The sequence below is a fragment of the Diospyros lotus genome, chromosome 4 (assembly GCF_014633365.1).
Source record: "Diospyros lotus cultivar Yz01 chromosome 4, ASM1463336v1, whole genome shotgun sequence".
Taxonomy (NCBI): Eukaryota; Viridiplantae; Streptophyta; class Magnoliopsida; order Ericales; family Ebenaceae; genus Diospyros; species Diospyros lotus.
In genome coordinates, this window is record NC_068341.1 from 36539856 (window position 1) to 36556959 (window position 17104).

Genomic DNA, 17104 nt, shown 5'->3' on the forward strand with positions numbered 1-17104 from the left:
TTGATTAGCTATCCTAACAACTTGAGTATGCACTAAAATTAATCGATTATCTCTATTTTTCACTTGAGTATCTGTGTAACAAATTTAAAAAATATAGCTATTATCTAGCCATTACATAGAGATAAAAAAAATGACAGTTTCAACCATCTAAGCTTTAATTCTTTATTTTTCATGGTTTGATTATGTTTTCTTATGATAGAATGATAAATATGTTTATAGATGTTGTGCAAAATGTTTTATCTTCAATATATGCATATTTGTGTATCTAATGTGACTGTTAAGCAATCAACATAAAGTGATATTGAGTGTGCAAATTACCAATGCTCAAATTGAAAGATGTGCCATCTATTAAAACACCATGAGTTGCATGAGTTCAAGCTGCTGATCTTCTAGCCATATCTTTGAAAATGTTGAACTTAATTATGCCAAGGTCCAGTGAAGCTGAATCTTTTTTTCAGGCTAAGTTGTTCCTTGATGTTTTGCTTTTCAAGATCAAACCTTCTATCAACTCAATTGAAGTCTAGTTTTGCCTTATGAAGATCATTTCTACCAACAATTATCAAGATGAGTGGAGTGCTTAATTCCTATTCCTTTCACTCATTTTCTTATAACCCTCGTGAGCATTGTTTCCTATCATTCTAAGGGAAAACCTTGTTATGAGCTTACTTTGTAATTCTCTTTCCAACAAATGTTTGTAAGGGTTCTACCTTAGCCCGTAAAAGGTATATATAGTTGTTGTTTTGTCCTTAAAAGCAAAGGTTATTGCTGCATCTCTAAAAATAGAGGTTCCAACTTATCCTTAAAAAGTTGAGGTTTTAGTTTAGCCTTTGGAAAACTGGAGTTCCTACTTAGCCCATCAAAAATGGAAGTTTTGGTTGAGCCTGTTAAAAGTTTGAGTTCCCACTTAGTCTATGAAAAGTAGAGGTTTTGATTGAGCTTGTAAAAATTGTGTATGGGTTGTAATTGATCCCTTAAAAGCTAATTCCTTAGTGGATATTTTAAATGCTTATTAAGGTGCTAAGGTAGTGGACTAGTCTTGTTGGACGAACCATTATAAATTGTTGTGTCTTGTGAATGATTATTGTGTTTTGATGATGTTAATTTTCACTTGTTATGCATTATTTTTACATATCTTAAATCGATTCTTTTGTTCTCAACGTGATAGTTTTTCAATTCTCACTGCAAGCATAAAATTTTATTTTATGCATCCCAACTTTCATGTTTACTTTTTAAATACATAAGTTTTCCATGGAACTTGAAGTTTATATTTAGAAAAGGAAATCAAATCTTCTTACTGCCAGCACAACTGTTTTTGTTTTCTATCTTCAAATACAACTATCTTTTTATGACTTAAAGATGTCAAGGTTGATCCTTTTTGAACACTACTTCAATGCATATGGATTTATGTTAAACCACTTGTTGTTGTCAAACTATAACAATTAAATTTATTTGTCATGGGAACAATTAAAGCAGAGTCCCTAAACGAGACAAAGGGGATCTAAGATGCTGCTAGCGAGGTCAATTGGGTTGAAGCTTGATTGACCACCCTAGGAGGCAATTACTTTAGGGACTTGGATGGGGTCTTCAAGGTCCTTGTTGTCGTCAGCCCCAGGAGAGTTTTGGGGGGCCCAAGGGGAGAAGGGTCCCAAAGGGTCTCCAGGGAAAGTTGTTGGTTTGTCTTGGGGGATTGATGCCTTAGTTAAGTCTGCAATCACAAAGGACATCAGAAAAGTACGCAGGAAACTCCCTCGTGCAGGCCTTCCAATAATAGCTCCCCACTCTTTGGGGTTTTCGAACTCAGTAGGATACTTTTGATAACTTAGGAAATTTTTAGGGCACCCAAAAATAGCTCCCCACTCTTACCTTAAACTGAAAGGAAAAATAAAGACAAAAATGTGGGTGTCGAATATAACTCATTGGGGGAGAGTCTCTGGGGGATTAGTGACTCTTATACTTCCAATGACTCAAACTATAAATATATTGTGGTTCCTAATGGGCCACATTTCTCTCCTAAAGAGTCAGAGTTATCCGGAGCACTCGAAGACTTTTTTACCGGCCTGGAGACTATTCACTGCTCTTGGCTGCCCGAAGATTCTAATCCTCCATAAGACTCTTTAGCTCTTCAAAAAATAAACACTTTGAGGTAAAAATGGCTTTCTCATAACTCCCAACCAAAATTACTATCTCCTTGTGTAACAACCCTCCCCCAGGGCCCAAAATTAATTTGGATGAGGTTCCAATAAACTCATTTTTTTTCCAACTTTAAGAAAATGTAACCATACATTCAAATGACTAAATAAATAAATACCCAAAATATCATTTGTCCCATAATTTTAATACAATCACACATAATGTATAATTTATAAATAAATAAGAGACTCCTCATGGCTCGTCGCTTGTTCCTAATGGTGATTCCTCCACTAACATCGTCTTTCCTTTGGTAGACCTTGAACTATCTATATGGTTAGTTGGGGGAGGGAGGGCGAGTCCTAAAACCTAGTGAAGACAATATATATATATATATATAATAATAAATAACGGTTCATAACAAACATGAAAAATAAAACATGAAGTGATACATGCATGCAGACCCGTTCACCTCATTCATCCTGGACTCTTGGTGGCCCCATATAATATTCCCATGGACCTTAACACGAGCTCTGTTTAGTCCCCACAATTTATAGCCTCATGCCTAAGCACTTTCTTGTTCTCACATGTAAGTTATGATCACAAAATTTGCATATAAAATATATATTAACCCTTAGTGTTTGTTGTTAATGTCTTAATATGCCTCTTCAAATGTATTTCTTCAAAGTGTTAATAACACCGACGGCACATCCCCAAAATTCTTCTATAATAAATTCAATAAAGAAAATTATTTAAATAAATAAATAAATTGAAATCAATTTTCATCAAATCTTAATTTATTTCACACTTACTTAGATCCTTAATCACGCTTACTGCTTGCCTCTCCCAACTACCACTTTTACACATTCTGATTTATTTTCCATCTCCTCATATTTATGGTCATTCCTTTCTTCATGCCCACGCTTAAATCTCTTAAATCAGATATTTGAGGTACTATCATCATTTATCATGCCTGCTCTATCTAATCAATTAATTGCTTAATCTCTCCATTCTTTGAGAGTTTATTTCATTTGCTAGCTACGTGACTTTAATTTACCTTCAATTGTTGTACAATCTCATCTTAATTCCGCTCTTCTTCATGTGGTGTCTTATTTGTTTAATTAATGCTCCTATACTTGTATTTATTGCGTCATAGCCTTCACATGGGTTTAGCGTAAGAGCTTCTAATTTGCTGACAAGTGGCGCATCAGGGGCACTCACAGCTTCCACTTTCAATCCCCAATCTCCATGCCAATCCCGTCATTAATTAATATAATATTGTGCATGCATGGCTGCCTCATCCAATACCTTCTCCTTCAATTTAATAATTATGTATTATATATGTATGCCTTCTCCAATTCCTTCTCCTTAAAATTTTAATAATATTATATATTATATACGCCTCCTTAATTCCACTAGCTTCAGCTTTATTATAAATTATAATTAATTTTCAAACTTTCCACAAATCACTATTAATTACTTTTCACAATAAATTTTTAATTTCTCCACCAAAACCCTCAAATTCATCAATCACCAATAATTCATAAATAAGGCATCTAAATTATAGAAATTAATTTTTCTCAAAATATCGGGATGTTACACCCCGTGGATGCAACCCTTGGTTCTAAGAAGGAAAATTGTCGAAGACTTCGTGCAATCTTACTGCATTCCTCAATTGTGGCAACTAAGAAGTCATAAGGTCACGGAGTTTACAGTTACTGCTAAAGAAGAAGGAGTAGCGATACACTTAGATAGCTTACAAGCGAGACTTAGGAATCCACTACACTCTTTTGGGATATAACTTTTTGATGAAGAGATGCTTGTGCTGACCCAACTGCACCCAAATTGTTGGATCGTGCCAGCTGGATTTTTTACCCTATGCAAGGAGCGTAGGGTGGAACCCACCACCTCCTTATTGCACTGCTTTAATCACGTCCGGTTCATGCAGCGAGAGAAAGAATTTGTGACCCTCCAGAGAATGTCTATTGATAGGGCTTAATTGTATGTATATTTTTAACTATTTTTTATCTTAATCTTGTGCGATTCTTCCTACATAAAATGTGTGTTTATATGAATTTTACATCATTTTAATCTCTTTTTGTAGGACCCAGCAAAAGATATTATTTCAAAGATTTGGATATAAAATGAAAAGAAATAAATATTATAAAGTTAATTTCAAAATTAATATTTTAATATAAATAAAAATAAATAAATATTTTATATAATTATTATTATTATAATATAATCAAAGTTATTATAATTAATAATATATTAGATATTATATATAATATTATTTATTTATATATAATATTGTGGCAGTGGCGTGAAGATGGAGATTTGGGGCTAGGGCCCTGTAGACATACATATATATATTAAATATATAAAAGGAATGAAGGGAGCGACCGTGCAATATTATATATAAATCTGGGCGAATATTCAATATATATATAAATCTGCGCCGCCCAAGAATGGAATGCTAGGAGGAGGCAGGGACTTGGGCAGCCATCAAAGGGACTTGAAGGAAATTAAGGAGCAGAGCAGGCACGCAGGGAGCAAGTGATTGAAGGCAGCGGCGCGCAGCAGCCAAGACAGATCCAGCACCCAGATCTGTTATAGATCTGGGTAGGAAGCTCTAATTTTCCATTCAATTTCTGTTTTTATTTTTATTTTTATGAATTTCATTAATTGCATCATGAACTAATTTTATTTAGCTAGGGTTTGAGATGAAACCTATTATGAAATATTGATTTTTATTAATTGGGCTTTTTATCGTGATTTTAATTATTTATTACTTGATTTTAATGCAATTAAGTGATTTAACCATCATTTAATTGATTTTGTATTATGATTTGAGACCAATAGATGATTTTCATAACATGTTGAAGTAATAAATTTCATAAGATATATAGTTGATAAGAGATTTGATACTTGAATCTTATGAGGGATAATGAATTTGAACTTAACAATGAATTTTGATTTGTCATAACTATTGAAAAATAGGTTGATTGTTAACAAATGGAGATTTAATTAGGTTAGTAAATCTTGGGAAAGAAGCTAACCAATTTAAATATTCACCCCATTGAATTGATAAAACCCAATTGATTAAAAATTAAGATGTATTAATAAGTGGATTTGAAACACCCTAGTTGCCTCCATTTTATCCAAATTAAGTTATTTTTAAATTTGTGTTTAATTTCAGTTCTCATTAGTTTAATTTATTTAAATTCATCTTTTTTTATAATCTAAATAATATTAAAGTTAATCCAATTTTGGTACTTAATCCAATCCTCGTGAGATCGATACTCTACTCATTCATTAAATTACTTGCGCGATTCGTACGTTTGCGAATTAACCTAACACCTATTAAGGCTAGGTTGTTTAAGGGCGGTCCTCAGAAACTAGATGATTTTAAAACTAGGTGATTGGTGGTTATGCCGCCCTCATGATGCTGGAGGTCATCACGTTTTTGGCGCACTGAAAAAATGAGAAGTGTAAGGCGTGAGTGGTCGAACATGAAATTGTTGGTGAAACAACATTAAGATAAGGTTAATAATCTGGCCCATGAGGTCCAATGCTCTTATCTAACTTAATAGTCGGCGAGCGCCTAATAATGGTGGGATGGATGGTTCTTGAAGGGGACAATGATGCTGGTCCATCAAGACCAATTGAGTCCCAATGGGCTACATCATCGTCATCCTCTTCGTTGGAAGATAGTGAAAAAGAACAAGAAAGTAAGAAGGACTAGGATGTCGACGAAAAGGTGGATATTACGGGGATGAAGATGCAACAAGAGAAGAGGACAAGGAAGGGTGAGAAGGGGAGACGGACCCTAAGGGTGCTTACCCTGCCACTTTTCATTTTCCTTTTTTGATTGTTTCTTTATTTTATTTTGATATTTTGATGATCATACTAATAATTTATTATTTTTGGTGGGTAGAGATGCAATAATTTTAGAGGATAACCCTGGACAGGGTAGATGAGTCGGCATAATAGGGCATAAGAGGCCCAATAAGTGGCATAACCATAAAATGTCCTGACACCTCACTTTGAAAAGGGAGAGGTATCCCTAGCATAGAGGAATAAGCAGGCCAAAACGGATGGAGAGAGGACTAGCAAGGTGGGGGCTGTCGCGGATCCACTTTTGGATGACTTTTTTGATTTTCCCTTGTCAGATCTTCCGCCATCTCCCCCACCTACAGGTAGATATGTTAAAGAATTAGAGATTTTGTCGCCACCATCACGGTTAAGCCCAATGACTCAAGCTACTTTAGAGGCTGATAGGGTTGAATGGGTAGCGAGGAAGGAGGCTGAGGCACAAGCTGAGTTGGAAAGGCACTATGGTCGAAATCAAGCCTTGTGCAATTTACCTTTTCCATAACTGATGGAGCGCCTGGGACAGAGAGAGCAGGATATGGAGTCTAGAGGACTTTTGCCCATTAAGTTAGGGCATTAACAAGTTATGGGGCCCAAATTTAGGGAATGCACGAGACTTCTATACACAAAATCTATAGAGGGACCGGGCATCGCGATGAGATTGATGTACGCCACGACAATACCTCACAATGAACCAAGATATTTGGGGAGAGCTCAAAATCAACTGGATACAACAGAGTGATATTTGACCGAGGTATGAAAGATTTTAAAATTTTCTTTTTCGATATTTTCTCCCTTTTTTGTGGCCGCTAATATTTAAATTTTAGCTTGATTGGTAGGATCCAACGGCAAGCGATTGCGATGGCAAATGCTCGGGCGGACCTGGCCAAGGCTAAAGCAGATAGAAATAAAATGACCAGCGACTTCCTTCACCAAAAGGACGAGATGCGATGCTTGGAGCATAAGGTCAAAGACTTAAGGGAATATAGGGATTAAGCCTGCCATCACAAGCGAAAGGTTACGGAGGCCAAGAGAGAGAGACCATTCTTGAAGGGAGAGGAGAAGTGACAGAAATGAGAGATAAGAAAGCAGTGAGAAGCCAAGTCAACCCTCAAAGGTGCCAACTCCATGATAGCTGATAAGCTCAGTCGCACTTTGGAGGAAAGAGATAGCGCATGCACCCAACTCTAGGGAGTAAGGAGGTAGGTTGAGGAGCATACTAGCTAACTCAATGAGGTAGATACTGACACCATCTAAGTTGCGACGATGAAAAAATATTGACTTTCTCGAGTATGCCATGAGGAGAATTAGAGGTATGTGATGAGAATGTAAAATGTCATATGTTTGGTCTATTATATTTATTTGGTGCCTAAATGTACTCATTATTTTCATATTTTTATTTAGGATGCAAATGGGCATATTAAGTGCAAAACGAAGCTAATTGGGCGATTTTAGATAGTTTTAACATCACTTAGTAATCTGAGCATATCTTTCTCATCCGAGCTCCGATTGAGATGATTCAAGATGCTATAGAACGATAAAAAAATTATCTACAACTTTAATGTTTTCAGATTTTAGAGATACTGGCTGAATTAAGGTCAAAATTGGGAGTTAAGTTGCTATAGTAGGGAAGATGAAAGGCTAGCAGGGGGTGATGTAGCAGTTAGTGTAGAAGTAAAAGAGGAAGGAAAAGTGAGGTCTGGTGAAATAAAAAAAAAAGGTAAAATCTAAGAAGGAGATGTATGATGTGAGATGGACTTGAAAGGAAAGTGAGTCTCACTGAATGTAACATCTCGGCTAGTAAAGAGTTTATGAGTATGCAAGTTGTACAGTTTATAACCTTTGCGTGTACTAGAGTAACCAATGAATACCGAAGGTATAGCTTGAGGACTGAATTTATCCTTGTGGACAAAGTGTTTGTGGCATAATAAAGACAGCCATACATCTTGAGCAAAGTGTAATCCGGTTACTTTTGATAAAGAGCATGATGGGGGTTTGCCAATCAAGTATAGGAGTAGGTAATCAGTAATTGGTTTACAATGTAGGTTGCAGCAAGTATACTCTCTAACCAAAAAATTATAGGGAGATTAGACTGAATTTGAAGAGCTCTAGGGTGTAAGGAAATAACGTTGTGCTTCTACTAACAACAATAGCTTTTGGCACAATGGTATTAAAACGAGGCTGCGGGTTTAGGCTGCTGTAGAAGCAATTCGGGAGGGGGGATTGTTGGGTCCTTGTATAACGCTCTATATTTTCGTGAAATTGTCACGTATTTTAAATGAGTTTAAAATACCAAAAAAATATGTTTGAATGGCAACAAGTGACCGAATCAGTCGCAGGGAGTGCCCTGGAGCTTGGATACCTAAGGTTAAAGGAATATTTTTGATGAGCGTCTCGAGGCGAGATTTATGACGCTGAAAGAAATCAAATTAGAAATGGTTTTCGGTTAAGCTAAGTTGTAGACTAAAAAGACCGAATGATGGTAAGGGGCTTCCGAAAAATCGTATATATTGAGTAATTTTGAGTTAATAATTTTGGGATTTTAAGTATCTCGATAAATTTGATGTTTGAGGTTATAATTCTAATTAGAGAAATTATCCAAATGAAAGAATGATGAAATTATGAGCTTAGGTGGTAAAATGTTAAAGTTGAAAACTTGAAATATGGGCCAAAGTGTTATTTGAAAGAAGTTTGGGGTTTTAACTTGGATTTCAAAAGTTGGATTAGTTCTAGTTTTGGATTCCAAAAGCCACTCAATTATGGCTTTGAGTCTTTGGAGTCCATGGCTAAGATTGTGACAAGTGGCATAACACCATTGGTTGAAGGATTCTATAAATAGGCACCTTGAGTTGCTCTCAAACCATTCCAAAAAAATTTGAGGAGTGAAGCACTCTAAGAGGAGGAGCTTGCTCTAGAGAGAGAGAAGGAGGTTCGGCAAGAAGGCGGGAAGAAAGCGGCGAAGAAGCGGCGGAGAACGAGCCTCGTCGGAGTTGCGGGTCTTCGCCGGAATTCGCCAAAATCAGTCAGCAAAAAAGCAAGTAAGTCTGATTTTTTTTTTTTGATAATCTTGTAGAGGGGGAAGAGAGGGTCGCGTAAGTTCAAACGGGGGTCGAATCGGAGTTAAAACGAAGGAGATATGGCCGAAATACCAAACCGAGGCGTTGCTGTCCGAAACTGCTGGGCAGCGCGTGAAATACACACGCCGGATAATAGCTGTGCGTGAGGGCGAGTGGCCAGCCTTCCTGGGGTGCGTGAGAGCGAGTGAGATGTCCCTTTTTCATGAAATTTTCCAGTTATGCCCCTAATTTTAATACCCTTCAACCCTATGTAAAAATATTTAAGGTTAGGTTTACCGAAATGCATGTTTTATGCAGAAACCTAGGCCATTTGCTGTAAAATTATACCGTCGAAGAGATAACCCAACAAGGTGAGACTCCGTGAGACTCCTATACTCCAAATCCTATTTTTTATTCTCTTATGAGAGACTTCTATTGCATGACTCGTATCTCGTGAAGTTCTTATACGTAACCTCTTATTATTCGCTTACGTGAAATCATGTTGCATTTATGAACTAAATTTTCCTAAAAATATATGTTGTTGGCTTTTTAATTGTTGCATTTATAAATTCCGTGTGGCCATACTATTGTACCTATTTATTGTTGGCCGAGGGCAAAAGTCGGAGATCCCCCGAGAGGCGCTATGCGTGCGCCTTTGAGAAAGATCTCGTGGGGAAGACCGTGAGTCTAAGGCACAACGAATGTGGTGCTTGCATGAGTTCTATGAAGTTGGGCCGAAGTGACATGATTAGGGACCTCCCGAGAGGCGCTATGCGTGCGCCATTGAGAAAGCTCTCGTTGGAGGAGGCTGACGTGTTCACGAGGCACTTCAGAGTAGTTCTCGTTGTCTTCTCATACATTTTATATCTGATCATGCATCGATATAAACTGTTTTTGGAGTTTCTCACTAGAAGATTCATCTTCTAATTGGACTATGTCCTTGGAATATTCAAACGTTCCAGGTTCGACGAGCGACTCTAAGAGAAAGGAGGTAGCTGAAGAATAAGTTTAATTTGCTGCTTATAGCATGTTTAACATATCTATGTTTATGTGCGAACCTTTGTAATTTTGGAAATGTTTAAGATGTTCAGTTATCATTTGCGAGAGATGATGTAATACATTTTGTAGACGTCTTGAACAATTTTATGATAAATAAAGTATTATGGTTGTGAACCATATCAGGTTCGATCTAGCTTCCGCACTTGAAATTTTAATGCCTGTCTTAGCTATTCGATTATTGGGTTTGTTAAGTTGAGAAGGTGTAAATTTGGATTTTTGGGATATTGTGTGATGTATGACAGCTATTGTGATATGAAAAGTGTTTATATTCCCAAAATCCTAAGTTATAACACACTCAAGAAATTTGGGGTGTTACACCTTGGAACTCTAAAACCTAGAATTCTTCTGGGAACTCGCCATGGAGGTTATGCGCTGCCAATGTTTTAAGGAAATAAAGTTGTGTCTCTGTTAACTTTATCAGAGTGAAGGTAAACGCTTGATCTTGGGTTTATCAAAGTGGTCAGGTTATAATTACACAATGTGAGAAAGTCCATCAAATAGAACCAGAAACATGTGAGATCCAAAAGAATAGTCTCCCAAAGAATACAAAGTGATTACTCTTTCTTTCAAGAGACCTAAAAGAAAGAATACAAAGCAATTGTTGTATCCAAGAAAATGGGCTCAATCCCAAAAAAAGAAGTCTGAAGGGTCACCAAGAGATTTTCCTAAGAAGGCACACCCTAGGAGATCCTTCAATTGATTTCCTGGGTGATTTTGGGTGACCCTCTGAGGGCCTTTTCGAGTGGCCCTAAGTGATCCTCTAAGTTCTTCTTTTGGCTAAACCCGAGAAATTCTCATGGAAATCCCTTGAAAACCCTGAGTGACCCTTCTCGAAAGCCTCTCTCAATACCATTGGGAGACCTTTCTAGGGGCCCTTCTCAAGTCACTCGATACCAAAAGCCTTTTTTGATACCATCGAGAGACTTTCAAGAGCCTTCTTCAAACCCAAAAGTCATGGTCTTCGAGGGATCATCCAAATTATGAATTTAAGAGAATGTGTCAAACCCGACATCTAATATCTTTGCCTAAAAATCTAGAATAGATAATCCGAAAAGATGTGAGTATTCTTCTACTTGTCAATTTCACCCTCTATAATATAAGAAGAAAACTCTCTTATTGAGGTAGGATTATAACTCTACTAAACTACACATTTACTATTCAATTATAGGACTCCCTAATTGTTTTATATCTTATGGGACTCCCAAGACTAAAAGTTTAAAATGAATACTCTTCCTCAATTACAAAATTATTATTGCATCAAGACAACACCACCCTCAAAAGATCATAAATTTATATAATATTTTAAATGCTTTATTATTTTTTAATTATTTGTGTTTGATTTACTGATAATTTTATCATAAGCATTAAGAACTTTATACATTTCCATATAGAATGATCACTGATTTATATTGTAATTAAAATTTCCCTGCTACATTTTTTAATTGTTGATGCCAAATAAAAATGGTTATTTTATTTTAATTTTTTACCTAGTAAATTAGATTTTTATTTTCACATAACTTTATTGTTTCTTAAATCTAAGTTTATAATTTTGCTCATTTTTATAATTAAAAAGTAATATTTATTCATGGAAACAAAAAACCTTAAAAGCATTTTTATTTGTATATTGATTTTATTTTAAGAGTATTTCTTAAGTAATTAACCAACCTCGTATCACAACATATAGGAAAGCACTTTTTAGATTATTTGATCAGATGCTTAAGCATAAGCCATCTTTCTTTGGAAGTTATTTTTATGAAATCATTTTTTATATAAGTGATTATGATGAAAAAAAGTTTAAACAATGTTGAATGCTAATACAAATGGATAAAAAGGATTAATGCAAAATCAAAATCAAACCCTATTTCCAGTTAGCAATGTCGAATTAAATGCAAGGGCAGAATTATTCTGTTATGTGATTTAAATTTTTAGTCTTCTATTAGTTTAGATTTTTTTTATTTGTCATATCATATGACCAATACGTGTTGCTATTTTATTTTATTTAGAGGGTTCATATTTTCTCTTAATTTAAATCGAAGCGAAAGATGTCTAAAGTCAAAACCCTAATACATATATATATATATATACATTATGTTGAAAGTTTTCTTTAGATGTGCATTTATTTTATAACAAAGGGACTATTTTATTATATACTCGGTCCTATACTTTGAATTACACTCAAGCACATAAATAATCAAAATACCCTCACAAAAATTACAAATTTATTTCCTTTACCCTTTGTTGCCTTCTCTCTTTCCCCTTCTTCTCACGGTTGCCCGCTGCAATCGTCGGTTGTCGCCTTCCTCTTGTTGCCTCATTTCATGCCGATCGTCGTGAATCCTCCCTCTCTGCAACGATCGACGCAAGGTGAGGGAAGGCGACAGTCAATGAGAAGAAGGCAACAACCAGCGATTACAGCAAGCGACCGTGGAAAGAAAATGAGAGAGGAGACACCCAAGGGCAGGAGAAACAAATTTGCAATTTTTGTGAGGTCATTTTGGTCATTTGAACACCTGTATGTAACCCAAGGTGTGACCCTCATTCTACAAAAGCATTTTCCATAACAAAAACCCTAACTCCTTGTTCTTCGCTATTGAAGCCTTTATTGGCTGTCAGATTGCATGTTTCTCTGAACATACTGCGTCACAGAATATCAGTCCAATTGTTTGTAACAAAACTAATTTCTCCAATAGCATCTGACATTAGGGGAGCTGCATGCTGAGTAGTGATTAGCAAAATTGCACTTTCTCCCTTTGCTTCTCATTTTCTGTCACTGGGAAATCAGCAAGAAACTGGCTTGAAGCTTTTCATTTCCACCGCCCCCAAAATCTTTGATGAACCCCACCTTATAATTCTTACTTTACTGTTGGAATCCTTTCAAGCCGTATGACCACCACCACTTACAAGACATGCCTATACTGGTTCCGGATTGATCCATAGGCTGGAATCAATGACACAAAATTTCAAAACAGCAACTTCCACACTGAAAAGAGCATAGTTATTACGCCAGAAAAATCTAAGGTCCATCATACTCGTTGCTATCGCTGTCGCTGTAAGGTTGTGGATCCCAAAACTTTGAGGCAGCCTCGGTGCAGCTGGAGGAAACGTGATGAGTAGCATTAGTGAAGTCCCTGTAGCGAATACCACCCAATTCTTCACCATGACTAGCAGTGACAATTCGACGGCCATTCACAGCCATCGCAGAGCAACCGGTGCCAGAGCCCAAAACATCCGGAAAGGAGCAGCTTAAAGAGTTTGTTTGCACGCCAGTGTTGGTCTCCCAAACATGAACATAAGGATCGTCTGGTCCTCCTGTAACTATTTTATATGGATCCATGTGCACATGCATCACTGCACCTGTATGCCCCTCTAACTCTGCTATCGATTCTGCCTTGGATGTCCCACAGCTTCTCCTTATATCCCAAAGCATTGCTCTGCAGGATTAACTCAGGATTTATTTCTCAATTCTCACATTTAGAATACCTCATTTATCACGGAACTTTCTACTAATATAACGGGAGATTAAAACATTTCAACTATTACCTGTCAATTCCACCTGTGCAGATTAGGGATTTTGAGGGCATAATCTCAAATGAGTGCAATTCTGATTGGCTGATGGCTGCCGTAATAACTTTCTGCATTGTCCTCAAATCAATGGCCTCAACAGAGGAACGGGAAGCTACATAAACTAATGATTCATGGCATTTCATAGCCACAGGCTGACCAGGTACTGATGTGACTCCCACACAGCAAGAAGAACGAACAGCGGATGATGCTGTTGTATCCCAAACTCTCACCTACATGATTTCAGAATGGTTAGAGAAAGAACCAATCAAAATACTGAGTGTGCACCTAAACAATTTTTTTTTACGAAAAGGGCACATCATGATGTGGCTATCAATCGCTCCAGGCAAGCATTTAGATTGGAAAGCCATGCTTCAATTTGTCATTTGAGAATTCAGACGCCAATGCAATGCACAATGTTTTCTAAGGTGCAACTGTGTGAGGTGTCACACTACTGCTGGTACTCCCGTCCATTTCAATGATTAGAGATACTAGCCACCCCTCAGTTAATCAGCTGTTATATCATGGAATTAATAAGCTCCATATTATGCATCTTCTGATGTTGGTTGTTCATTTGTTGAAGAAGCAACTGTTATTGTGATAGACTGTTAATACAACTCCTGTTAAACCCCTCTTCAAAATAAACAACAAAAACCAAGTTGTCAATATATGTTTCATTTTTCTCTTTTGTACATGAGTTATTGTCTGCTCTATTGCTGCACCCCTGTGCACTGCCAAATTACCATATTTTGCAGGACTCCAGCATCTACTTCCACTAAAAAGAGACCAGTTTGAGTACATGGATTTCCATTAGTATCTACTGCACGCATTACAACTGATATCATCAAGTTTCTATTTGAAAGCTAAGTAGACTGCAGATAAACAAAGGTTAGAAAAAAACTTGTATTTCTGGGCATGAATTGGTTGCTCTACTCATTTAATATTGGATCCCAGAATTTCAGACACGCCAGGTGGTTTCATTCTTGGATTGAATACTAAGGTAGCATTGGTGGAATTCAAGCAGATTTAAAAAAAACTACTTTGTTTCAAAAAGGGCTGCTAAGAAAACTACTTTTTTTAAATTTCTTAGTTTATCCTTATAAAATTTGATCTTGAGTGCATCTTGTTCCCTCAATATCTTATAATTACAAAATGGTCTCCCAGAACATCTTGGAATAACAAGTATCAAGTGTTCTATTACAACTGACAAATTCATGCTCTCTTGCACCTGAAGGGTGCAATAGAAAAATCTGAACATATGTTTAAGAATTAAATATTGATTGATACATATATAAAACTGAGGATAAATATACCTTAGAATTTTTCGATATGCTCACTAAAAGAGAAGTTTTGTGCCTGCAAGAGGAAATAAAGAGAAGGTGCATTAGAATGATAACAAGTGAACTCCTCCTTTGCAGAAAACTTAGATAATTAATTAATTTTTGAAGAGAGGAAACTAGAAAGAGATAACAATAATCAAGTGTGATTAACTGTCACCCCTTCTTCACCACCTTTAAAAAATAAGAGCTGCTTAAGATATCAAGCAACATATACATACCCGGCAACTGACATGAGCACTACAGGTTTTTCATGCCCAAATAGTGTAGCCTTTAAAGCTTGTTGGCCACGCTTTCCACTAGAGCTGAGGGACCACAGGCGAACAGTACCATCAACACCTCCACTAGCAAATATTTTTCCACTACCATCATCCAGCAACTTATCTGACAGGATGGAAACCGGGCCATTATGACCTCTGAAACATCTTTGGCAACTTCCCTACAACAGAAAATGGCCTCAAATGAAAAATAATGACCAGAAAGTTAGTGGCATATCCTATTTTCTTGGCAAATATGGAATAGCATGAACTACAAAAACCAACAAATATAATGCTACCACCACAGGTATAAATCGGTTTCTGCAGGAATGTATTACTTAATATATATGCTCCAACTGGTTTAAGTAATGTATTGCATGTGCAGACACTTCTAGATTCAAACAATCAGACACCTAAGAGAAAAGTTTGCTGTCACAATTCAAATTGATATTGTTCTTCTGACAATACCTTCCACCACAGACGGATAGAGTGATCATAGCTTGAGGTTACCAAAACATTTTCGTTTCTCTGTGTCTTGCTTCTAAATAAAGATGTTTCATCAATGGGAAACAATCTGCACATGGAATCAACATGGTCAATGATCAATTGATCACGAATCAGTGCACTAAACTGGAAACAAGCAAAATCAAATAGAATGAAAAAGGTTCAGCATTTTTTCACCAAATTTTCAGAAAATGGTTTCAGGTTGGCAAAGAAAAGGTAAAGGATGCCCTTAGTGCACAAGGCTCCCTCACTTTGCAAGAGTTAGGAGAGAGTCATATTTGCATGCAGCATTCCCCTTACTTTTGCAATGTTAAGTAGGTACTAAACGAATTTATGGTATAAATATAAATGACAGCTTCTTAAGCTTTGACTTTGCCAAAGGTTCAGACACCTCATGTTACCCCCCCCGAGAAAAGAAAAAAAAAAAAAAAAAAGGCAAAGTAAAGGTATGCCAATGAACTTTTTTATCCTCTTTCCAGTATTAGACTATCAGGTTATCATTTCCCTTGCAATGAATGCCTACTTCATCCCAACAGAGACATGCAATATGAAGTTCATGTACGTGAAAAAGAATGATTGTTCGTAGCTTACATGGGGTAATAGACCAGACCAGAGTGTTATGAAGAGAAGTGTGGAATAACTATATCTGCTATGTAGAAATAGAAAAAAGAGATTTTTCAAGAGACACTTGCGAGGGGAGAATGAACCACAAAAAAAGGAAAACCAGCTAAAGAACTCATATCGTATGAGTCACAGTAAAGCAAAATGCATGCAATGCAAGAACAGAAGTTTAAAATTTAAATGCCAACATTAAAAATAATCTGCTACAATATTACATACTCCCAAAAATAAACTACTAGCTGTTAGAAGATGGGGCTGATTCATATTGCTTCATATCCACGGGAGTCCATGGGAGATTTATTTAATTACTTTGCTTTCCTTATTTAAGTGATTTGATTGTATATCGTGTCTTGTATCTTTTTTGTATATTTCTTTCTATATTTGGTTGTTGTAGCCTTCCTTTGATTTCTTTCTAGATTTGGTATTTCCTAGATTTGGTAGTTTCCTAAATCTGCATAAAGCAGGTTGTGCCTATGCTGTATAAATTTACAGCTTGTGCTACATCTTAATTACAAGTCGAGTTTTTCCTTTTCTTGACATGGTATCAGAGCCCCAGGATTAGTCCTAAGCCTGTCGAGATTGTAAAGCCGAGAGGCTCTCTTGATCCAATTCCCTCTTGACCCATAGAATGGCAGCCAAAACTGAAAAATCAATAAGCACGACTGATGTTACAGAAAGTTCTAGTCAAGGCACTGGGAGAGAACTTCCG

General features: G+C 36.5%; 1 protein-coding gene across 1 annotated transcript in view; it reads right to left on the reverse strand.

Moving 5' to 3' along the window:
* Positions 1 to 12230: 12230 nt before the first annotated feature.
* Positions 12231 to 17104, reverse strand: part of LOC127799915 (probable E3 ubiquitin ligase complex SCF subunit sconB) — a 74467-nt gene continuing 69593 nt past the window's right edge. The window contains exons 4-8 of the mRNA XM_052334201.1: positions 15739 to 15844; positions 15235 to 15452; positions 14990 to 15032; positions 13656 to 13909; positions 12231 to 13546 (exon numbers count right to left, since the gene is read on the reverse strand). Of these exons, the coding sequence (XP_052190161.1) occupies positions 13129 to 13546; positions 13656 to 13909; positions 14990 to 15032; positions 15235 to 15452; positions 15739 to 15844 (1039 nt within the window). The 3' untranslated portion in view covers positions 12231 to 13128. The remainder of the gene's footprint in view (positions 13547 to 13655; positions 13910 to 14989; positions 15033 to 15234; positions 15453 to 15738; positions 15845 to 17104) is intronic.